Genomic DNA, 25,628 nt, shown 5'->3' on the forward strand with positions numbered 1-25,628 from the left:
GCTGGATTCCCAGGCATCAGCCTGGGATTCAAGATTTAACTCTTGTCAGGTCAGCCGATTCTGGGGTTTAAACCAGCCCAGTATTAATCTCTTTGGTCATCAGTCCTCCCTCTCTGTTACTGGCTTTCTTGAGTTCAGCTCAGTGCTTAGCCGTGGGAGTCTGCCTCTTCTTCCATCAGCCACCGATTGAAGGTTCTGTTTCCCACACTCTCTGGCCATGGGATTGTAGGCTGGCATTCCCCAGATCTATGTCTAAAATCCATATATGAGAGAGTACATGTCATGTTTCTCTTTTTATGACTCCATTACCTCACTCAGGATGGTTTCTTCTAGTGTCATCCATTTGCCTGCAAATCTCAGGATTCCATTGTTTTTTTCTGCTGAATAGTACTCCATTGTGTAAATGTACCACATTTTCTCTATCCACTCTTCGATTGAGGGGCATCTAGGCTGCTATGAACATAGTAGAACAGACATCCTTGTTGTATGAATGGGCATCTTTTGGATATATGCCTAAGAGTGGAGTTGCTGCGTCTTGTGGTAGGTTTATTCCCATTTTTCTGAGGAATCTCCACACTGATTTCCAAAGTGGCTGAACAAGTTGGCACTCCCACCAGCAATGGAGGAGTGTTTCCCTTTTACCACATCCTCTCCAGCATAAATTGTCATTGGTGGTTTGGTTTTAGCCATTCTGACAGGAGTGAGATGGTATCTCAGAGTTGTTTTGATTTGCATTTCCCAGATGGCTAAGGATGTTGAGCACTTTCTCAAGTGCCTCTCAGCCTTTTTAGACTCCTCTATTGAAAATTCTCTATTTAGTTCTGCAGCCCACTTTTTAATTGGATACTTTGGTGTTTTGGATACTTGCTTCTTGAGTTCTTTGTAAATTTTGGAGATCAACCCTCTGTCAGATGTGGGGTTAGTGAATATTTTTTTCCATTGTGTGGGCTACCTTTTTGTCTTGCTGACTATGTCCTTTGCCTTACAGAATCTTCTCAGAAGGTCCCATTTATTAATTGTTGATCTCACTGTCTGTGCTACTGGTGTTATGTTCAGGAAGCTGTCTCCTGTACCAATTTGTTCAAGGGTACCACCCACTTTCTCTTCTAAGAGGTTCACTGTGACTGGATTTATGTTGAGGTCTTTGATACATTTGGAATTAAGTTTTGTGCATGGCGATAAACACAGATTGATTCGCATTCTTCTACATGCCAGCCTCCAGTTATGCCAGCACCATTTGTTGAAGATGCATTCTTTATTCCATTGTATATTTTTAGCTTCTTTGTCAAAGATCAGATGTTCACACATGTGTGGGTTAATATCAGGGTTTTCAATTCAATTCCATTGGTCTATCTGTCTATTTTTGTGCCAATACCAAGCTGTTTTCAGGACTATAGCTGTATAATAGAGCTTGAGGTCAGGGATGGTGATGCCTCCGGATGTTGCCTGTTGAACAGGGTTGTTTTGGCTATCCTGGGTCTTTTGTTTTTCCATACAAAATTGATTATTGTTCTTTCAAGGTCTGTGAAGAATTGTGCTGGGATTTTAATGGGGATTGCATTGAATCTGTACATTAGTTTTGGCAGGATTGCCATTTTTACCACATCCAAGAGCATGGGAGATCTTTCCATTTTCTGAGGGCTTCTTTAATTTCTTTCTTTAAAGATTCAAAGTTCTTGCGAGACAGGTCTTTCACTTGTTTGGTTAGCATTACCCCAAGGTATTTTATGTTGTTTGTGACAATTGTAAAGGGTGATGTTTCTCTGATTTCTTTCTCAGCCCTTTTATCATCTGTATATAGTAGGGCTACTGATTTTCTTGAGTTGATCTTGTAGCCTGCTACTTTGCTGAAAGTGTTAATCAGCTTTAAGAGTTCCCTGGTAGAGTTCTTTGGGTTATTTATGTAAACTATCATATCATCTGCAAACAGTGAAAGTTTGACCTCTTCCTTCCCAATTTGTATCCCCTTGATCACCTTTTGTTTTCATATGGCAATGGCTAGAACTTCAAGTACAATGTTGAAAAGGTATGGAGAGAGTGGACAGCCTTGTCTTGTTTCTGATTTTAGAGGAATTGCGTTGAGTTTTTGTCCATTTAGTTTGATGTTGGCTGTTGATTTACTGTATATAGCTTTGATTATGTTTAAGTATGTTCCTGTTATCCCAGATCTCTCCAAGACCTTTATCATGAAGGGGTGTTGGGTTTTGTCAAAGGCTTTTACAGCATCTAGTGAGATGATCATGTGATTTTTGTTTTTCAGCTTGTTTATACGGTGGATTATGTTGATGGATTTTTGTATGTTGAACCATCTCTGCATCCCTGGGATAAAACCTACTTGATCGTGGTGAATGATTGTTTTGATGTTTTCTTGGAAACGATTTGCCAGTATTTTATTGAGTATTTTTGCATCAATGTTCCTGAGGGATATTGGTCTGAGATTCTCTTTCTTAGCTGTGTCTTTCTGTGGCTTGGGGATCAAGGTTATTGATGCCTCATAGAAAGAGTTTGGCAAAGACCCTTGTGCTTCTATTATATGGAATACTCTGAGAAGAATTGTTATAAGCTGTTCTTTGAATTTCTGGTAGAATTCTGCACTGAAGCCATCTGGACCTGGACTTTTTTTGGTTGGGAGACTTTTGATGACTGCTTCTATTTCCATAGGGGTTATAGGTCTATTTAAATTGCTTATGTGTTCTTGATTCAGTTTTGGTAAGTAATAGCTATTCAGGAAGTCGTCCATTTCCTTTAAATTTTCAAATTTTGTGGAGTACAGGTTTTCAAAGTATGACCTGATGATTCTCTGAATTTCCTCAGAGTCTGTTGTTATGTCCTCCTTTTCATTTCTGATTTTGTTAATTTGCATGTTCACTCTCTGCTGTTTGGTAAGTTTGGACAAAGGTTTGTCTATCTTGTTGATTTTCTCAAAGAACCAACTCTTCCTTGCATTGATTATTTGTATTGTTTTCCTAGTTCCTACTTCATTGATTTCAGCCCTCAATTTGATTGTTTCCTGGCATGTACTCCTCCTGGGGGAGTTTGCTTCTTTGTGTTCTAGAGCTTTCAGCTGTGCTGTTAATTCTCTAGTATAACTATTCTCCAGTTTCTACATGTGGGCACTTAGTGCTATGAACTTCCCCCATAGCACTGCTTTCAAAGTGTCCCATAGGTTTGGGTATGTTGTGTCTTCATTCTCATTGAATTCTAGGAAGTCTTTAACTTCTTTTTTTATTTCTTCTTTGACCCAGGCATGGTGCAGTTGTGCATTATTCAATTTCTATGAGTTTGTAGGTTTTCTGCAATTTGTGTTGTTGTTGAATTCTAATTTTAAAGCATGGTGGTCTGATAAGATGCATGGAGTTATTCCAATTTTTTTGAAGCTGCTGAGGTTGGATATGTTGCCAAGTATGTGGTCGTTTTTTGAGAATGTTCCATGTGGTGGTGAGAAGAAGGTATATTCTTTTTTATGTGGATGAAATGTTCTATAGATGTCTGTTAATCCCAGTTGGGTCATTACTTCTATTAGACCCTTAGCTTCTTTGTTGAGTTTCTGTCTGGTATTCCTGTCTAGTGGTGAGAGTTTTGTGTTGAAATCTCCCACTATAAGTGTGTGGGTCTTTATATGTGACTTAAGTTTTAGTAATGTTTCTATTACAAATGTGGATGCCTTTCTATTTGGGGCATAGATGTTCAGGATAGACTCTTCATCTTGGTGTATTTTGCCTGTGATGTGTATATAATGACCTCCTTCATCTCTTTTGATTGATTTTATTTTAATGTCTAATTTGTTAGATATTAGGATTGCTATCCCTGCTTGTTTTTTTGGTCCATTTGATTGGGAAAATTTTTTACAACCTTTAACTCTTAGGTAATGTCTATCTTTGAGGGTGAGGTGTGTTTCTTGTATGCAGCAGAAGGATGGGTTCTGTCTTTGAATCCATTCTGCTAGCCTGTGTCTTTTTATGGGTGAGTTAAGGCCATTAATGTTGAGGGATATTAATGACCATTGATTTTTCATTCTTCTTTGATTTGGAATCGTTGGTGGTGGTGGAATTATGTGTGGAATTTCACCCCTTTCTTCTTTTGGCTGTTGGTAGAGAGGGATTCTCTAATGCCTATGTTTTTCTGGTTGTAGTTAACTTCCTTGGGTTGGATTTTTCCTTCCAAAACTTTCTGTAGGGCTGTGTTAATGGATACGTATTGCTTGAATCTAGTCTTGTCATGGAATATCTTGTTTTCTTTGTCTATAGTGATTGAGAGCTTTTCCGGGTATAGTAGTCTGGGCTGGCATCCATGGTCTCTTAGTGTTGGTAGAATATCTATCCAGGACCTTCTGGCTTTCAGAGTTTCCATGGAGAAGTCAGGTGTAATTCTGATAGGTCTGCCTTTAAATGTTACTTGGCCTTTTTCCTTAGCTGCTCTTAATATTCTTTCTTTATTCTGTATATTTGAGGTCTTGATTATTATGTGGTGAGGGGACATTTTTTTGTGATCCACTCTATTTGGTGTTCTGTAAGCTTCTTGTACCTTCATTGGCATGTCTTTCTTAAGGTTGGGAAAGTTTTCTTCTATGATTTTGTTGAATATATTTTCTACCCCTTTGAGGTGGCTTTCTTCTCCTTCTTGTATACCTATTATTCTTAGGTTTGGTCTTTTCCTGGTGTCCCATATTTCCTGGATGTTTTGTGTTAAGGATTTGTTGGACTTAAGATTTTCTTTGGTTGATGAATTCATTTCTCCTAGTGTTTTAGTTTAGTTTTAGTTTGCTTTTTCTTCCTTTTCTTGCATTCTTTTGTTTGCTTTTTCTTCCAGTTCTTGTATTTTTTGGTTTGTTGTTTCTTCCATTTCCTGCCTTTTTTGGTTTGTTTCTTCTTCCATTTCTTGCATTTTTTGGTTTGTTTTTTCTTCTATTTCTTTGAGGGATTTTCCTATATCCTCTTTTAGGGCCTCTATCATTTTCATGAAAGTGTTTTTAAGGTCATTCTCTTCTGCTTCATTTGCATTGGAATGTTGGAGTCTTGTTGTTGTGGAGTCTCTAGAATCTGGTGGTATCATATTTGTTTTTGTGTTGCTGATTGTGTTTTTGTATTGTCTCTTTTCCATCTCTTCTTCTAGTGGGTGCAGAAAGAGCCCCTTACTGGTCTGGTGGTTAGGGGAGCAGAGTTCCCTTTTGGTGGGTGCTAGCAAGTCCAATAATCTGGTAGTTCTTCTATTCCTTGTCCTCATTCTGGTCCCATGGGTGGAGAAGAAGACCAGAAATCTGGGGTGCTTAGCCTCCCATCTGGTCCTCTGGTCCTTTTGCTGGATCCTCTGGATTCCTGGTCTCGTTGGTGGGAGAGAAGACCTGGAGTCTGGGGTGTTTGGCTCCCGCCAGGATTGGAAGCTCTGTGCAGTTCCCAGGTGGTCCCCAGGCACTGGAACACAGGCCCCTATGCAGGGCCTGTTGTACAGGGTTCTGCAGGAACAGCTGGTTCCCTAGTTTCCTTGGATCTGCTAGTTTCCTGGTCTCATTGGTCAGAGAGAAGACCTGGAGTCTGGGGTGTTTGGCTCCAGCCAGGATTGGAAGCTCTGTGCAGTTCCCAGGCGATCCCCAGTCACTGGAATACAGGCCCCTATGCAGGGCCTGTTGTATCTGGTCCTGCAGAAACAGCTGGTCCCCTGGTCTCCCTGGATCCTCTGGTTTCCTGGTCCCCCCAGAACAGCTGGTATCTTGATCTCCCTGGATCTGCTAGTTTCCTTGTCTCCTTGGTGTGAGAGAAGTCCTGGAGTCTGGGGTGTTTAGCTCCCTCCGGGATTTGAAGCTCTGTACAATTCCCAGGTGATCTCCAGGCACTGGAACACAGGCCCTGATGCAGGGCCTGTTGTACCTGGTCCTGCTGGAGCCCAGACTTTCATTCTTTTTTTTTAATTTTTCAGTTTAAATTTAGACTTTCATTCTTTTGAAAGTGATTCTAACTGCAGAGGACAGAATGTGAGGGGTGAACTACTCCAGATGCCTTCCAGGTTGCTGCAGGAAATCACTCAGCAATAGTACTGCTCTGCAGTGTGACCACCAGCACCAGGGCCATCCTCAGGAAAGCAGTGGCATCAGGGGAGAAGGCTCAGTTAGTGTTAGGTCAAGGTTAGATTGATTGTTGCCTAGGTCCCATGAGAGAATCATTCGGAACACAAAACCAGAATGAATGTGACCCCTACCTCAGAGGTTTTTGATTTGCTTATTTGGAATTGATTGACGATTGGATATTCACCATGTTCAAAAGCCAACCATGAGATTCTAGTGTACAAATGGAATGAGGACTTGAGGCATTGAATAGACTGGTGAAGGGAATAGGACTTCAGAGCATCGCTCCTTGGTATGTATCTAATCTCACAATTTACTAGTTACACATTCGTGGGAATTTTCTGAACTACAAGCGCCCTGACTACCTCCTGAGGGCAAGTATATGAGTTTCTCTCTGCATAGTTTGAGCCATGGAAGCATGGGAATGGCATGTTGGTGGAAGACATGCTCAAGCTCAAGGTGCTTATCTAAGGTGGATTCCCAGCACCTGCGAATGTCCCATTTCTCATTCAGATAATTTTGATATATTTTCATTGTCTTCAATATGATACCATTTGTAACAGAGTATTGAATAAAAGTATTATTTTAACAAAACTATTCCATGATAAATAATGTTGACAAGTATAGAGTAAATAAAAACATTTCTTCATTAGAGTACTTCACAGATCTTTAATATGCTTTTTATATGTTGATTTTTCACATGTTCATAATATCACTTTTATATGTTTATTTTTTCTGTTTCAATATGCTTTCTGTGTGTTCATTGAGGAGTCACAATAGGGTCACATACAAGTTTCAGAATTTCACAACCTATTATGGTTGAAGATTCCTTTAAAATAGCGAAGAAATGAGGCTAGTATTTGAAAACACATTGGGGAAATGCTAATCTAAGGCAAGGATACTATGGTAAAGAGACTAAAAAAAATAACCACAGATGTACCTGGGTTGCCTAAAGTAATCTGGGATAGTTAGCGGATCTGTCTGTGACTAATACACAGTTCTTTAAAGTCTGATCCCAGTGTTTTCCTCCTTGACTTCAATGCCTTCATCATCCTTCCCACATTTACTACTTCCCTTTTAAGGAAAGAAGATAAATCATTCTCTGCAAAAGTGTATAAATTCTCTTACTGACATTTTTTCCTTTAAATGTCAAGCAGAGGTTATAAGGGGGAGAGTGTAAGATTTTAAACCTTAAATTATAGCATGACAAGGAGCTTGACAAGCAACAACTAATGTTACTGCTGTAGAAATGACAAATGATCCCAGATTTAAAGTCTCTGGTATTATGCAGAAAAGGTAAAAAGATCACATTTCTATAATATATTTGGCTCCAAGGAGCATCTTGCTAAGTCTTAAGAAGAACAGTGTATAGAAATATAATATATGAAAGATTTTTTAAAAAAACAAAACTTCCATTTTGCCAACTTTCAACCATCTGTCTCAAGAAATTCAAGACAAAGTAATAGTCTATTCACTCATATTTTACCAATAAGTTATTATCCACAAATACCGGCTACCACTGGAATTCAACTAAAGAGACAAAGGAATCTAATAATTGTAGCAAACGACATTATAAATATTTAGTGGAGAACCACAATATATACCAATTACTTGGGTGACTCTGAAACATGAGGTCATATCACCTCATTTTAGACACTAGAAGCTTGTTGCAAAGAGGACAGTATAATTCTTATTTGTGCAAAACTCAAGTAGTACAAAATTGCCTAGGTCTTTAAAAGTGGAGAATAAAAAAGTAAGGAACCCAAAGATATTTTAAGTGGAACTTATTTATGAAAAATATAAATTAATGTGTGATAAGATCTACTTGAAAAATGAGAGAAGAATGTGTCAAACATCTTAAAGGACTGGGCAGTGAAGATATGGCAATAGAAACTTGAAGAGACCTATGAAAGAGGGACTAATCCATGCCATTTCTATGGGGGCAGGCCTATGAATAAAGGGTAAAAATTATAGAAAATATTTTTGAATGTAATGAGAAAAATATACAATGGTGGTTAGTGTTAAGCGAAGCTTTATCTTTTGCTAGCCGCTTTGGTTTATCCCCCGCCAGTCGCCTGGGCTCTGCCGCGCCAGCCTGGTTCTAGAACCGCATCAGTCCCAAATAAACACACAGGAGGTTATATTCATTATGAAGCTGTTGGCCTTGTTTGTCCCTTACTGGCTAGCTCTGCATTAAGTAATTACCCCATAACTGTTAATCTAAGTATGTTTCTTACCGGAGAATAGTTCCCGGCTTCCTACCCCATGCGGCTACATCTCGAACTCTCCTGTGTTTCTCCTACCCAGAATCCTCCTGGATTCCTAGCCCCACCTATCTAGATTCCTATTGGCCAGACAGTGCTTTATTAGCATAAGACTTCCCCAACAGTTAGAATCTGATAGGTATCTTTGGGGAAGTATTAAATACTCCACTGTTAGGGGTCCCTATCATAAGTGAAATATCACTTCACACAGTTGCCCTTCTGTGAGAATCTGAGGTTCCAAACAAAGATGGCATTTAAGATTTAAATTCTGAAACGTAAGATGTTCCTAGCAAGGAAATGCACACTCTATATTGTATGAATTAGGAGATGCCCAATGTATAGTAATCATAGTTGGGAAGTCAAAGTGTTATTATTAAGACTATGCTCATCCTCACAAGGCGGCAGTCTCACAGAAAGTTACAGAACTGTGGAGATATAGTCACAAAAGTAAAACAATAATAGAAGTTTAATAATTTCTATTTGTTGACATTCTCAGGATTTTGCTTAGCAAGGTCTTCTATTGAACTATAGCCCAACGTGGAGCTTCTTTTTGGGGCCAGTGTACTTAAAATATTCTGAGTGGATAACATATTAGGGACGTTTTCCTAAAGACAGAAAGAAGGAAATAGGGTAAACAGCTTCAGATAGAATGGAATATTTAGAGAAAAAATACGCAGTGTGCTGCAGCTGGAAAGTCACAGAGTGTAAATCATGTGCACTTCCTTTTGGGGGAGAAAAGAGGAAGAGGAGGAAAAATAGACATTATTAGTAGGGGCTAAACAGAGAGACAGGAGAGCAGTAACAGATATTTTGGGGCTGAAGTAAAATAATTGGTGTTCAGGATCGCTTCACTAATTCTTTTGTTTGTTTGTTTGCCTGTTTCTATTTTGGGGTCAGTTTTTTTCCTTTAGAATAGTTTAAATGGAACCATTTTCTTACTAATTATGACTTTCCTTATATAGGACAGAAGTGACCTATTATTGTTGAAGGTTCATTTAAAAAACATTCATTTCTTAAAACTGAAGAATTATGTTATAGCAATTTTTAAATCATTTTATTTACAATAAAATGTAAAAATTATCATGGAAAAGTACCATAGAATCTAAAAAATTCTTTGGTAGAATTATATGGGTGTAGAGGTATTTTTCATAGACTTTGAAAATAAGTCTACAGATTTAGGCATGCTTGAACAAATCATCAGACAGATCTACCATAATTTCACAATAGCATCTGGTTAAAGAATGATGGGAAATTTACATCTAAACTCTTTGTATGTCAAAGGTGAAGCCTGTCCGAAGGCAGCCATTATTTGAAAATGAAAGTTTCACTTCATTTTCAATGTATCACTATGAAGAAGATAATTTCACACTTATTCTAATGTCAATATTTCAAGTAATAAAATTTAGGTTTCAAGTAATAAAATTATTTTATGAATGAAAATTATTGGAAACTCAAGTTCCTAAAGTATTTTTGCTTGAAAATGCAACAACACAAGATCAACTTTTATATTCAAAGCTTACAAAGAAACAAAAGTACCATAGCTCCTTGAGAGTGAAAATAGTGGTAACTTTAGGTGGTTAAGAAGTTGAAACTCTGAGTTATAAGTTTAATATTGGTGCATTTTTTCTTTTTGCCTGTTTAATTTGACTGGATGCTTTCTCACAGCAAATGTCCTTCCTTGGGGAAATGGTAGTTGGATGGGATACTTGCTAAATGACTAACTAAATAGTAAGCAATGGGAGGAGGGACCAAATTGATTGGCATATTCAAGGAAATGAATGCCATCCTATGTGGGGGAAACAGTATTTCTGGAGGTGAGGAACATGAATGGACAATCTGATTGCCTCAACTGAAAAGTCAGTTCTCTCCACCATTAATGATAGGACCATGACTAAGTTAGTAAATGTCTCTAGACCTGGTTTTACAGGTTACCTTATAAAAAAGGGCAGGAAGCTTGTGAAACTCTATATATACCAAATACAGAGATGAATTCAGTTCAGAGGCACTCACAACCACAAGATAAACCACAGGAATTAAATAGAAGCTCCATAAAGGTTAAGAAATAAGAATAACTAATAGAAAACCTTGATGCTTAAACTTCCAAACTTACATATATCATGAAATGATCTTTCTGTTGAATTGTACTCAACTTTGTCTCTAACACTTTTCATAAGGACAGAGGATATAATAGCTTCTTGTAGACATAGTCATCTTAAGTAGCTAGATAGGCATAATTAGGCTTGGGAGCCCTGGGAGCTTTGGATGAACCCTTCTGTTATCATTGGCTTTTTGACTCCACCTCTGGGTTTCCCTGGTAACTCCATGAAGGAGAACATCATTATTGCTCCCTAAAGATATAAATTTATATATGAAGAGCTTGAGGCTTCAAAAATTTGTTGAGTCCATTAAAAGAAAAATACTTCCTCTTGGTCAAGATCTCTGGCCTTTGGGTATAGAGGACATTATGGCCTATTCCAGAGGTTCAGACATTACATATTATTATTGTCTACTGCCTTAAACAGTTATATTGATGAACCTGTCAATCACCTAGACAGGAAACCATTGCTCATGAAAACCAATTCATTAGAGAACACACTAAATAGATGGGAGGAATAATTATCTCCTTAGTGAGAAAATGTATTTAGCCTTCCCAATAGTCCTTCTCATGATGCATCATTGAGCCTCCAATATGTTGCACTGCTAATCTGCCTATTTTTCCTTTTCCAACTTTATATCTTGTTTTCTTTTAGATGCTGGAAAATGTCTAAGCATGTTTTCCCACTCTTTCTCTAAAGCTTCTGTCTCCATTCTACAGTAGAGCTGCTTGCTGATCTCCACTGCTTCACAGGCATGTACTGAAAGTTAAATGTGTTAGAGGAAAGTCCCTAATTTGATAAGATTTCCAGCCAAGAAGAAGAAAAAAGAATCCATCCTTCTGTCAGCAAGAGAACAATAAAAGAGCCTGTGAGGTGCAATCCAATGGTGGCCATCTGCAAACCTGGAGGAGAGCCCTCATAAAAATGAAATAACAGTGTTTGGAATTCTGAAGAAAAATATTTGTGCTATTTAAGCCATCTAGTCTAAGGTATTTTGTTGCAGCTTCCAAAGCTGTAACAGTTGTTACAGTGAGAAAAAAGAACTTTATAAAGTGGTGGACAGTTTTGCTGGGGCACACTCACCATTAGCAGTCTGTCTCCTACTTGCAACCTTCCATCCTTCTGTGCAGCCCCACCATCTATAATTTTCGTTACATAAATGCTGTTGTCTCCGGGAATGTGCTGGTTCCCCACCCCTCCAGCAATACTGAAGCCTAAACCTAGGGGAAAGGAACAGAAAATGAGAAGCAAATTAGCTCCATAGCAACAACTGAAAATATTTTTAATAAGTTTATTTTTACTAATAAATGGCATCAAGGATTCTACTGAAATCAACTTTGGTATCTAAATACTTGAAGGACTTATTGAGTTTGACTAATGAAGCAAAGATCATTTAGTCAATCATATGTGAATTTCAGTTTTGTTCTTTTGAAGACTGGGCCCATAACCACTATTGTTTCCCAACTAATAAGTTCATGATGAGTAACTGGTCAGAACAAGGATGCAGCAAAGGATACCATTCTCATCCCTTTGAGTAAGAGTTGTATTTTTGTATTGAACAGGGAAAAAACACAGGTGCAGTTGTTGACTGTGCAGAGCCAAGGGCTCCATTGCTACTCTAGTACAGTGCAGAGCCGAGGGCTCCATTGCTACTCTAGTACAGTGCAGAGCCGAGGGCTCCATTGCTACTCTAGTACAGTGCAGAGCCGAGGGCTCCATTGCTACTCTAGTACAGAAAGGAGATGCTTCTTGATGCTTCTACTAATGTACTGGAAAACGTCTTGACTTAGGACTTTCTTTGTTAATACAATAAACTCCATGAAACTGCTTTCATGTTGGAACGTGGAATTTGGGGTAATCTAAATCTGTGTCCCCAGGCTGTTGTCATACATTCTTGACTACAAAATGAACCACTTCTTATCCCCTTTGAGGTGAGAGCTATATATTTCTGTTGAGTCTGGAGTAACACAGGTGCAGTCCTTGACTGTTTAGAGATCAGGGTTTATCTTCATGTTCACTGTTACTCTATCATAGAAAGAAGAACCACAACCATTTTGGGGGGCAATTGGTCACTCTTGACATTTCAGAGTGAAACCTATAGTTAGAAGGGCATCATTCAGATGTGACATGAGTCAAGGATACACTGGATGTTTTCCAGTCACTATTTCAGACAGCTGATAAAAAAAATGATGGGAGATGCTCTTTTAACACTTCTTCTTGGCTATGTTGCCATATTTTTAACATTCCTGGCACTTAGTGTTATTAACTGACTGTTAGGTTCCAAACCTGGGATAAATGGCTGAGATGCCTACTTAACATATCAAAGCAAACCTGCCCACCAGGTTCTCCCTGCATCCCCCAGTCTTTACCTGCTACAGGGTCCTCCTGGCTGGTGTACCCCTACCCTATTCTAAACCTCACCAGCCCAAGGGCTGGGCTGCCCTTCCCCCAGCTTCCCTTCCCTATATAATCCTGTCATTTTGGTTACCCCACTTTCTTTTGCACCTCCTGGCTGCTGCACCAAGTTCCCCCCCCCATCTACCCACATGGCTCATGGTTATGTCCACTCTGGACTTTCCCAAATGTCTATGTCTCTGGCTATGTTCTCCCTTTTATCTGAAATAAACTTTCTCTTCCACCATACCTAGGAACAGTCATGTTCTTCCATTTTATTTTTTTTATAATTCACTGATAGTGAAGCTATTGACAAATAATGTGTATACAGTATACAGCCTTCTGAACAAAAGTTCCCAGAAAAAAGCTGGGCCCTTGAACAGAACCTTCTACAGGACTAATTAATTGAGTAGTGATTGTGGAGAGATTTGGGATGTTTCAAGTTTGGAGCCCAAACACCTTGAGCCCTCTTTAGCCTTCTCAATAGCCATTTATTGTCTTCCTCCACACCTTATCTAACAGCTCTTGACCACTAGGTAAATCATTTAGAATGTATACACAGATGCTTGATTTCCCTTGGAATCCCAGGTCAGCAGATAGCATCTGAGGCCCATGACAGAGGTTTCCTCTTTTTCCATAACCCACCGCCTCATGCTTCTGCCAACATATTTAAAAAGTGTCTTGATTTTTGACTTTCTTTGTTCTGTTAAAAAAAATCTTGAAATTGCTTCCATGTTGTGACAGGGAATTTGGGGGTAACCCAAGTCTGTGTTTCCAGGCCATTGACACTCATACTCAGCTACGGGACAAACCATTTGTTTATCCTCATTGAGATAAGAGTTGTATTTTTGTGCTTAGAGTCTTAAGAATAAAAAAATAAGACACCTTACTTTTTGTAATGAATGACAGAATATAAGATCATTTTAATCATGGACTCTTGTACTTTAAGAGATAAGTTCTACTCTGGTTTGCAAAATACTTACTTTTATTTAACCCTGGAAAGATATAGTAAGAGCAGAATAATCTACTGACTGTAAAGTAATTATAAAGAAATGATTGATAGACCCTTTGAGAACACAATTCACTATGTATTCAGTAAAATGCTTATAGCATATATTTTCATCTAGAAATATAATTAACATGCAAGTTACTAAAAATTACAGAAAGACAATAATCAAAGTCCAGTGAAATTAAACAGTTTTGTGACTTTCTCTGCTTAAGAAAAATATTAATAACATACATTGAATAACTGATAAAGCAGTCATAAAATTTTTGGCACTTTATATAATAATGGAACATTATTTTATAACATTAACTCTATTTTATTATTCTTTTGATTATTAATACCGAGAAATTAAATATATGTTTTAAGACAATGTACATAATGGAAAAATGATGATTTAGTAAATTATAATTACAACATAGAATTATATTTAAAATGCAAGGATTTTGTTAAATGAGCTATAAAAGTTGTTAAAAGAAATGGAAAAGGGATTCAAATTGATAGGGCAATTAAAATAAGTGTTATATAATTTCCTACTGAAGTTTGTAATTATACTTTATTGCTACTTTGCCACCCCATAGAACCCTGAATACATTTGTATGCCTATGACTTAAAAGAATGTGATTCCTAAGCAATGACCAAAGAGTAAATAAAATGTCTATAAACTGGCCTTTCCTAGGAACTTTAAAATATGAATTAGTTCATATTTGAGCATAAGAATGTTTTAAAAATGTATTTTCATCACTTTCACTGTCACATTCAGTCTACTGCATTTGTAGACAACAGAGGTCATTCCAATACTGAAAAGAAAAAGGTTAAACACATATCCAGGAACTCTGATTTACACCCACTAGACGAGCAATAAATGCCAAAGACAATCTTGGCTGCTGAGAGCTATGGAAGACATTACCACCATAAAGAAGATTAAGTCCCACAAAGAGAATAACCGTATAGTTGACATTTGAAGTTGAAGACAGTACCAAGATCATGAAATCACATGAATACTGTGGACATAAATATGTCAGTTGAAAACTGTTTCTTTCTTTTTTTTGAGATTAGGTTTATGTATATTTTATTTAGTGGCTCTACCCAAGTTGAAGTCAGGTATTTTTAGTACACATATCTCCGAGACACAAAGAAAGATCTGATGACACACAACTAAACATTTCTCTTATTTTAATGATATATGGATATATTTTAAGCCAACCCACATTTATATCAAATGTTTTCAGGTATTATTCTTTTTATGATTTTGGTGTATTCAAATAGGGCTTCACTGTGTTGTTCAATCTGTCCTTAAACTCACGATCTTTCTGCCTTAGTCTCCTGGGTACTGAAATGACAGGTGCGCATGCCATGCCTGACCATATTCCAGATATTCAGTTCAACATGGTACATATGTGAAACTTGTGCTTACATAAAGAAAACAAGTTAACTTACACACAGAAATATCAATTTTGTTTTAAGATTGGAGGCATTGTCATCCATCCATCCATCTATCCATCCACATATTCATTCATTCAACCAGCATCTCCTAAATATATTCTGTGGTTTTCTTGGCTTGAGACAGGGTCACATTTCACATAGGACAGCCTCAAACCTTTTATGAAGTCAATGCTGGACTTGAATTCTTCTCTACCTTCCAAGTATGAGGATTACAAGCATACAAGCCCATGACCATCCATTCAATGGCTTATACAGCCAATTGCTATTCATTGTGTCCAAGAAAGTCATTCTGTTATATTTATCTTGGCTACAATAGACAGAAATTGGCTAGAATATATTTCCTTCTCACTTTATTCAGGTATCAGTCTCTCTAGAAGCATGAATCTAGTCTTTGTATTAAGCATTGTCTTTTACTATGTACTCCACTCTGATGTTAGATTTAATTGTCCAGTTGATACAGTCTAGAGTGACCTAGAGAGTCTCAGTGGGGAACTGTCTAGAGGAGTTTCCCTTTGCGTATGTCTGTGGGGCATTGTCTTGATTATGTTAATTGATGTAGAGTCAGTCTAAAGGTGGACAGTACCATTCCTTGGGGTTGGCCTCTGGATTCTACAGGGGTAGAAAGTGAGCTGAGCATGGCAGGTACACATTCATTCATCACTCTCTGCTCTTCAATAAGGATATATGCAACTAGCTGTTTCAAGTGTCTGCCACCTTGATCTCCCTGAGATAATGGGCTATAACATGAAATTATGAAGGAAATGAGTATTTTTTCCTTAAGGTGTTTTGTCAGGAGTTCTATCACAGCAATAGGAAAAGAAATAAATATATCTACCCTATTCCCATGGCCTGCTTTCCATTTTCTCTTAGGATTTATTATTTTGTACTAAGTCACCTGTGTGGCACCCCCTTTGTGAGAGAGGCTCTATCTGTGGGCAAGGTTGCTGTGGATTCTTGGGCTCATGCAATCTTCCTTCCATAGCCTCCCAATCAGCTTTGTCTACAGGTACACACTACCATGTACTTCATCCTCTTGATGAAAGCCAAAGCCTTACAATGATATGGATTTTTGTTTTTATATAGTATAAATAAAGAAAAGCTAGACTGGAAGTTTTAATGTGAATATATTCTCAGTGAGAGAAAGAAAGAAATGATTATAAAGGAGAAAGGCCTGAGTATCTGAGAAAATTCTGACTCTAAAGATGAGATTAGTGGTTTTGAGTTATTGAGGGCCAGAAAACTGAACCGTCAATGGAAGCAGTGAGTATATGAGGTACTCCTCTGCTTTTGGAGAATTTAAATCAGCTTTGTACCTTCAGTTTGCCCAGTATTTATGCCAATTGTAGAGCAGGGAAAGGCCAGCAGCAGAGCTAGCATCTCATCCTGACTTCTTTATCTAACAACTGTGGAAATTCATCTCTCATTTTTTTCTCATCTCAAATAAAAGAGTGGACATCTCTATACCCTCATCTCTATATATTGAGACATAGTAGACTTCGGATGAATGCAGTCCCCTGCTTTCAGTAAGTTTGCTAGGTTGCAGAGAATATCAGACTCCTTTTTGTTTTGGTTTTATGAGACAGGGTTTCTCTGTATTGTTTTGGAGGCGGTCGGTCCAGCCTGGCCTTGAACTCACAGAGATCTGCCTGCCTCTGCCTCCCGAGTGCTGGGATTAAAGGCGTGCGCCACCACCACCCGGTGAGAATATCAGACTCTTAAAATACTCTTGACAGGATGTGTATAAGGGTGATAGAGGTGTTGAGAATGAAATCTTGCTTCTTAAAGGGTCTGGAAAAGGATCAACAAAGGGTCCACATTTCATCTTCATCTGAAGTTGAAGGAAAATTCATGAAGAAGAATGTACCTTTGACACCACTCTTCCTCTGGATTCCAGACATACTGAATGACTTGGACACACGGCACCAATAAAACCCAGTTCTCCTGAATTTGTCACAGAAGCAAAACACCAAGAAAACTGCATTTGTAGTGTGATAAACTACATCTACCAAGATAGTACAGTAGAATTACAAATAATTGAGTCAGTAATACAAAAATATCAAAAATCATGGTTTTAGGGAACAAAAATAAAGAAACCTTTATTATAAGTATGTAACTCTGGACTACAAAATTAGCCAACCTAAAATTAACCCAGTGAAAGGACTTGGTAGTGCTCCCCGTTATACTACCCATTAAGGGAACTTTGGTTATTAAAACAAAAACATTCCTGTCTGTGCTGGTTACATACAAAGTGAACACAGAAAACTCTGCATAATTAAATCACAAAAGGAGGTAATATTAACAGACCTTCTGGGGATCCAATAAAGGAAAAAGACATGTCAAACTCAAACAGCCAATACCCTAATTAATTAAAAAATATGTTTGACAAGTGTGGATATGCACACAAAATTTCAGGATTCTATCCATTTGGTAAAGTTGGATTCACTCCAGATTTTTGATGTATTCCTGAATTTACTTCCTTGGGTTAGCTTAGAAGATGCAGCTACAGGGAAGGCACACAAGAAGCTTACTAATGCCTTGAATTAACCTATTCCCATACAGAACATCTTCTTCACTGTATAAATAGAGAAGTCAGTGAGTGGATCACTGTTCACACTTTCAGCGGTTGTCTGCCTACACTGAGGGGGAGGTGTCAGCGAGAGGTGGGGGCTGAAGCTGAAGTCTTGGCAGCATAAATTGATACTGTGGTTTAGAAGCTCAGAATAAAATGAAATACTTAAAAATGTCATATGATCACAAGGTGCCCATACATTGTTTGTGGGTGTAAAGCACTGAGTTTTGTGATAGCTGAGAACCATTCAATAACTCGCTTCAACATCATTTTATGTGACTTTACTGGGACAGCCCTTGAGGCCTCTCCAAACAATTTATTAAACAGCTTGATTCTGCCAGAGCTTACTTACGATCTGCCAGTGAGGATGTTTACTGCTTTATCGAAAGCACTCCTGATATCCTACACATTCTGTGTTTTTATTGAACAAGAAATACCGAATTGGTCCTGAACTCTGGCTAGTCCATCCTAGAACACACCTACCCTCATGGGCAGCTTCATATTTGAATGTACACACATGCCAGTTGGAATAAAAGAACCAAAAAAAATTCAGTCTGACTTGTGTATCTGCTCAATACTGATAACAGGTTCTTTTGACATCTTTTTATAATTAGGAAGAAAAACTGCTTAAAATAACCAGCTATGCACCTTTTAATTTTATTTGTGAGATGAATGAATCCCTTTGGTCACAGTGAATCTCTGTAATTAAAAGTCAAAACCTATTTGCTTATTCTTTGGATGCTTTCTAGGTTCAAAGGACAAAGTTTGTGAATTGAAAAAGGTAGCCCTTTGAAAAATCTCGATGGTGCTCAATATTCCTTACAGGGTCTCTCACAAATTGCCTGGTTAACTACTGTGGTGATAATGATAACTTTTCTCCTAGTCCCTATTTTCTCTTTTTTTCTACAGGGTTTCCCTGTAGATTTGGAGCCTGTACTAGAACTTGTTCTGTAGACTAGGCTAGCCTCGAACTCACAGAGATCTGATCTGCCTGCCTCTTCTTCCCTAGTGGTGGGATTAAAGGTGTGTGCCACCACTGTGCTGCCTAGTCCCTATTTCATGAGACTCACCTATACTTTTGGTACATCACTTCATGTCTACTGTTTTCTCTGGCTCAAAGGAGTAAGCATATCCTGTTTTCTAAACTTAAATCTGCCCACCATAGAACATTGCTTGCTTTTCCTTTTTCCTCCTCTGGGATTGGCTATTCTTTCCTATCTGAAAAGATATACTCTTGTAAGAGCAGAAGTTTGTGGACATTGATCTCTATATAGTTCCCAATGCATTGACCATAGGTAAAATCCCCTTAATCTCATTTTTCTCATTTCATTTGCCACAGTCTGTGTTCTGCAAAAAGTCCCTGGCACATGTCACAGTGATTGGACCCAGTTTCATTATGGATACAATTTAAAGTCCGTTTAAACTGGATAGATGTATGCCTTAGTCCAATAACTAATGTCCTCACAAAAGGAGAAAATCTGGACATGGAAACACACAGGAAGAATTCAAAGAATGGCCCAAGTTGATATTGAAGAATGGATTTATAAACCAAGGTATAGGAAGGATTAACAATGATCTTAACGCTTGGGGGACTACAACACCCTTTCTCTCAGAGCCTTCTAGAAGGAATCAATCTGTTGCCACCTCCACCACAGATCTGTAGCTTTAAGGCCTGTCAGAGAAAATATTTGTGCTTTTTAAAACCGTCCTCTTTAGAATACTTTGTTAAGACAGGCTTGGGAAATGACTACAATGTCCAATTTTCAGGGTCCGGGTGGTTATATCTAGATACAAGTTTTTTTTTTAAAATAAAAGTATTACTGACACACTACTATACTGCAAGTCATTTTATTATTATTTCCTCCTGTAGTGAGAGTGGCTGTGTATACTACAAACAAGTTCTATTGGATGAGGAACTCAGTCAATTACCCAGAGTTTTCCAGTGTAAGTCCTGTGAAAATGTGATATGCCTTGGCATTTACTATATTGCCTGGAACATTGCTGATGAAGTTGACACTTCTACCTTTCATAACATTATCTTCTTTACATGACTACTTCTCGGCTTTTTCTGGTGATTTATCTTGCACATATGTTGCACGTGTGTAAATGCCCATGCCTGCCCATGTGTGCACATGATGCACAGAGAAAGACATCAGGTATTCTTCTCTATGACTCTTTGCCTTATTCTCAACTGACACTTTGCCTGAACTTGAAACTTGTTGTTTGGGCTAGACTAGGTGTTCAGTGAGCTCCTGTGATCTTTCCAGCTCCATCTCCAACACTGAGGTTTTGCACACACACACATACACACACACACACACACACACACACACTGCTCTCTATAGAAATGTTACTCATTCTTTTTATACAGACACTTGAACAAAGGTTAATCTTACACTCTAAGTTAGTTGGCCATAATGAAACAATTCAATGAATCCTTAAAACTTATTATATTTACAAGTCTCTTGTTTTCTCATCTGTAGGGTAGTTTAATGAAATATGACATCGCCACTGTGTGGATGGGAAAAAAAATTAAAGGTACAAACCCCTGCTTGATCCTTGCACTTGAGACCACATAACAGTACTTTCAGTTTTCTAAGCATCAGTTTAATCAGGAGAATATCAAGGAGGCTAAAAGATACTTCCTAAAATCATGGTGAGAACTATGAGAATATATGAAAAAGTATTCCAAATATAAATACTAGTGTACAAAGAGTATTCATTATCTTTCTTTTACTTTTCAAGATTATAATGAGTTGAATATGATGATAATGCTTTGTAACTCCTACTAATTTATAATTTCGTAAAATTTAGATAAGATGACATATTAGCATATAAAATGAATTACCAGATGTATAATCATATCTAACCACTGTTCTGCCATCTATCTCCTCATATTGTATTTCCCATACTATCTTAATACTATTGTATATTTTACAACATATTTATATCAAAGGAGGAAAGGGAAGCATAGAGCTGGGTTCAGTCTCTTCCTTCTTTTGTCACTTTCTCCACGAATCCCTTGCAAGGACTCTGCATTACTTAAATCATGGGTTCTTTAAGTTGTGAGGCATCTCTGTAAAAGCTCTGTTGTGCATCAGATGAAATATAATTAACATTATCTATACATTTATAATGGCAACAGCTTTGACAGCCTGGTTCCAAGTACACAGAAACTATGAATATATCTCAGCAAATTGCCATAATTAGCCCAAATGTTTTGAAGAAGTAGGTTCTGTAATTTTCAGATGTCCATCTCTTCAGATGGCTGTTGGCAGATGGATATTTAATCAGGACTTGGTTTAGTCAGTGCTCTAGTACATTCCCCACTTGCTAAAGGATTTTCAAGGACTTTTGGTAAATACATTGGAGACAAGTAGAGAAAAGACATGGAATAATACTTAGAGTAAAAATACAAGTGAAATCAGATGAATTCACGCAGACTGTCAGAATTAAATTTGCCACTCTGAGGAAGGTCAACTCAAGGAGTAACTAAGGTCCAGGAGGAGTGGGGTCATAGTGAAATAAGAGGCTCCAGGGCGATGTAGCTGTGGTTAAGATGGGTTTCTTTGTTTCAAGGCAGCCACAGGCAGCACCCTGCCTTCTCCTGCCACTCACTGCTTATTGCTTAGAGTGGGAACGGGCAGAAGCATTTACCCTTCTGCTCTATGCTCTTAGCTTAGGAAACATTACTCTCAGTAAATATTTGCTGACAGACTGAGTAAGAAAACAAAGTAGTGGCTATAGGCTTAGCCATAGGGTTGTGTTATTAATTTCGTGTTGAACAACTTGTATTAAAATATTTGCAATTCTTTTTGTTTTTACATGTGGCATTGGAGATTAAATCCAGATCCCTTCTTGTACATGCTGGAGAATTGCTCTACCACTGAGCTTCACAGCCTCGCTGAAACCACTTCTGATCTTTCTATGTCTTGACTATAGTGTTTTATATGCTATTTTATATTAGCATAAATGTCATATACCCTTTCAGTCCTGACTTAGAGCTTTTGGGATATAATATGCCTATGAAAATTTAAAAGGTAAGACAAACCCCTGTCACTGAGATTATTAAGTGTCATGTCAATTTGCAAAATGGTGATCTTTTAGTTTTATTTCAATACCTACTTCTAAATGTCTTAGGATAATTTGGCAGTAAGCTGTAACAATAAACTGAATCCCAGTGAGCCCAAAATCAATGGGATTTACCTAGAAGTGAAAATATAGAGGGATATCCAAAACCAAATCAAAACATTTATTTCAATTCCTCATTCCAGAATAAGTCTCTTAAGTGCTTCTATTGTTTGCACAGTGTGGTCTTTTTTTATTTCCCTTCTTCAAATCTGGGTTTCTATAATTTGAAAAGCTAATTTAGAAAAAAAGAAGTAATGCTGTTCTCTCCCACTCTTATCATGGATGTACTTCCTTCCAGACACCAGGAGAGAGCAGTCCAGTTGGATGCTGCAAGTGAATTTCTAAAGGCTACTCCCTTTAGAAAATGAATATTATATGTGATAAATTTGTAAGACAGAATATAAATAGTCATATTTATTACTTGCTAAATGTCAAGAACAAAGATGAAAATATTTTATTTATTATGACAGTTTATTTCACCTCATTAAAAAGGCAGATATTGTAATAAATTACAAATAAGAGCATAAAGAAGAAAGGACTTAAGTAGTTTTCTCAAGATCGGAGATTTAATGACATGCTGGGCTGGGATGTGAATCTGAAAGTATCTGGTAGTGAAGACTTAGCTTCTAACTAGTCGTCCTTTCTGTGTACTGTGTTCTAGTTTGAAAATCTCTTAGACTGTTCTGTCAATACACAAGAATACTAACAATAGGAGTAACAGAAACCCTCGAGAAAATTTAAGTGAGGGCTATGCAAATACTAATCTTTCTTGTACCAGATTTTCACTAAAACAGAACTGAACATCTGTTCCTTTAAATTATGCAATCAAATACTTCAGTTTCTCCAATGGACTAGGAATTAATAATCTAATTCCACCTTCATGGCTATCAGGCTCTGTTTCTCTTTGTAGATGGAATCCTTAGCCCACAGTAACCAATACTGAGGTACTCAGGGTCTAGGCTGGAAGACAATAATGTAACTAACTGCAAAAATAACATTCCTGTAGGAACAGGATCATCAGAGTGACCACTGATGCTGCCATTAACAGAATACCGCCTTCTTCCATGGCATTAACAGTTGCAGCAAGCACCTCATTAGTTTAACTTAAGACTTGCTGAGTTAACTAAAACACATCGTTAAGGGATGCTAATGTTCATGGGAAGAAAGCTTCACAGTGCTTATCACACAAAGTGGACTTGTACCCTTACTGGTGTGTTTTGTAACTGCCAATAGGATTGCATGTTTAACTGCATTTTTACCTTAGCCATTCATCACCTTTTGTTGGTTAATTACGTAACCTGTTGCTTTAAATGGGTAGTTTGACTAAACATTATATGATACGACAAAATGTCAATGTGAAAGTTATTTATGAAAACCACGAAAGCAGAATGTTTTGAAGACACTTGTTAAATAGATGATTTAAAATTGTGTCAAATTAATGTGGGCAAGATTAAAACAAAAGATGGAGGACAGATTATGAAGCTTATAAGTGAATATGTTATTCCCCTAACATCTTTGATTTGGGGGTATTGTTAAGTCTCAAACCTGGGACAAATGGCTGAGGTGCCTATTTAACATGTCAAAGTGGACTGGTACCAGGTTTTCTTTCCCAGCATCTCTCTGGCATACTCCCCTACCGTAAACTTCTCCAGCCTAAAGGCTGGGCTGCCCCTCCCACTACCCTTTCCTACTTAATCTAGCCATGTTGGTTACCTTTCACCCTTTTGGTTTACCCTTTACCCTCCTGGCCTCCAGGTCTGGATCTTCCCTCAGCCCCACCCACTTTTCCTGTCATGGCCTGAGTCAGGGTCATGTTCAGTTTGGACTCTTCCAGACATCTTTGTTCTGTCTATGCTCTCCCTTTTATTTACAACAAACCTGCTCCTCTACCATGACTAGAAGCAGTAATGCCCTTCCTTTTTATTTATTTTTTCATCCATGTGTATTATATGCATATTCTAAAAATGGTCACGATTTTAAACAAAAAATTGAGCAACTTAATATATATTTTTAATTTTAATGAAAGTAAAATGTGTAAGGACTCATCTAAACAATTGACCTCTTTTTTCTACAGATTTTCCTACAGATTACATAAAGAAGTTCACATTGACTGCCCACCATGTACCAGGAATAGATTGGAGAGCCTTCCATGCATAGTTTTCTTACAACGTTGGACCAACTATTATACAAATTGAATGACTTAGGAGACTTAGAGATGGTCAGGCCCAAATTATCACGGATGATAATTGGGGAAGACAGAATTACAACTTCCAAATGCACAAAAGCTTAGCGCCATTTCTCTTTTACCATCCAATGTAAAACCACCACAGTTCTTGGATAAGTACAGCACTTCATTCATTGTAAACCTAACACAGCATTCATTTTTTTTCAGTTAGTATTAAGGTGAGAAAAGCCAAGCTCTGCATATTCAATCTTCACCTGAAGACCTTTCCATTTTGAAATCTCTCTTGTTTGCCTCTTTGGAGGGGTGTTAAATATGTGTGTATGAACACACACACACAGACACACACACACACATGCATACACAAACACACACATGCACACACACACCTCCCCAAGAACTTGTTCCTAAGAAAATCACTTTATATCATTCCTCCTTTGTATACCATTACTCTATATTGAATTTTATCCATTTAATCATTCACCCATCTATTGAATAAATATGTCAAACCACATTCTTCAGACTCAATAAATATCAAATATGTTTTATAAAAATTCAGAAGTAGTCAATATCTTTAATTTATTCACACACAATTTTAATTGATCACCTAATATATGAAACAAGTGCCATATAGAGTGACAGGTAGGCATGGGAACTCTGTTAACTCTTAAGTGATTTAACACTACCAATACTGGGAACTAAAGCTTTTATAGAATAACCTTCTCTTAATGCTGTGAGACTAGCCCAATTTTCATCTTCATTTTGCAGATGAGTAAATGCAAGCACAAGAGATCAGATAAATATTTCCATAATCACTCAGCATAAATTTAAGAGTTAGATTTTATAATATTACTGTTTTTGAGGTCTATACCATTTTATGCATAACTAATTTAAGTGTAGAATGTACAGTCTTAATTATAACACTGTGTAGCTTAGGAAAGAAAACAACAGAATGAATACAATAGATTTTGAGAATATTTAAGAAGGTATTCCCCAATGGAAGCACTATTTCCTATTGGATTCCAAAGAAAGATTAGGATTTAATCCAGGCTCAGTATTGAAGATGAGTTCCAGACACATAATCTGCCCCATTAAAACAAAACTCAAACATGTGTCAAAGCTATAAGGAATGGAAAACAGAACAGGACATTGGAGGAGAATACGTTCATGATTTAGCAATGTAGAGAACTATTATCCCAAACTGGGAGGGGCAAAGAAGAAAACTAAGCACTGGGTTTTACAAAGCATAAATACTTTAAAAAATGTATCAGTAAGACTATCCTTCACAAGTCATAATGCATAATGAATAATACCTCACTTTAACAAAACATAAACTGCTATCCATTTCACAGAGAATGATAATCAAAAATAATAATTGATTAACAGATCTTAAAACCATCTCACATATAAATAGACATAAATGCTAAGTCATTCTTTTTTATACTCTAAAGTCAACCTTAGCTTACATTTTTCTTTTCTAATTTC

The 25,628-nt window shown here is 37.5% G+C and overlaps 1 protein-coding gene across 14 annotated transcripts in view; it reads right to left on the reverse strand.

The window, feature by feature from the left end:
* Dlg2 (discs large MAGUK scaffold protein 2) overlaps positions 1-25,628 on the reverse strand; it is a 1,919,116-nt gene that overhangs the window by 457,860 nt on the left and 1,435,628 nt on the right. For all 14 annotated transcript variants that reach the window (XM_040732003.1, XM_040732001.1, XM_040732000.1 and 11 more), the window contains one exon: positions 11,502-11,638. In XM_040732003.1, coding sequence (XP_040587937.1) covers positions 11,502-11,638 — 137 coding nt within the window. The remainder of the gene's footprint in view (positions 1-11,501; positions 11,639-25,628) is intronic.

Source organism: Mesocricetus auratus, unplaced genomic scaffold (assembly GCF_017639785.1).
Source record: "Mesocricetus auratus isolate SY011 unplaced genomic scaffold, BCM_Maur_2.0 Super-Scaffold_4256, whole genome shotgun sequence".
NCBI lineage: Eukaryota > Metazoa > Chordata > Mammalia > Rodentia > Cricetidae > Mesocricetus > Mesocricetus auratus.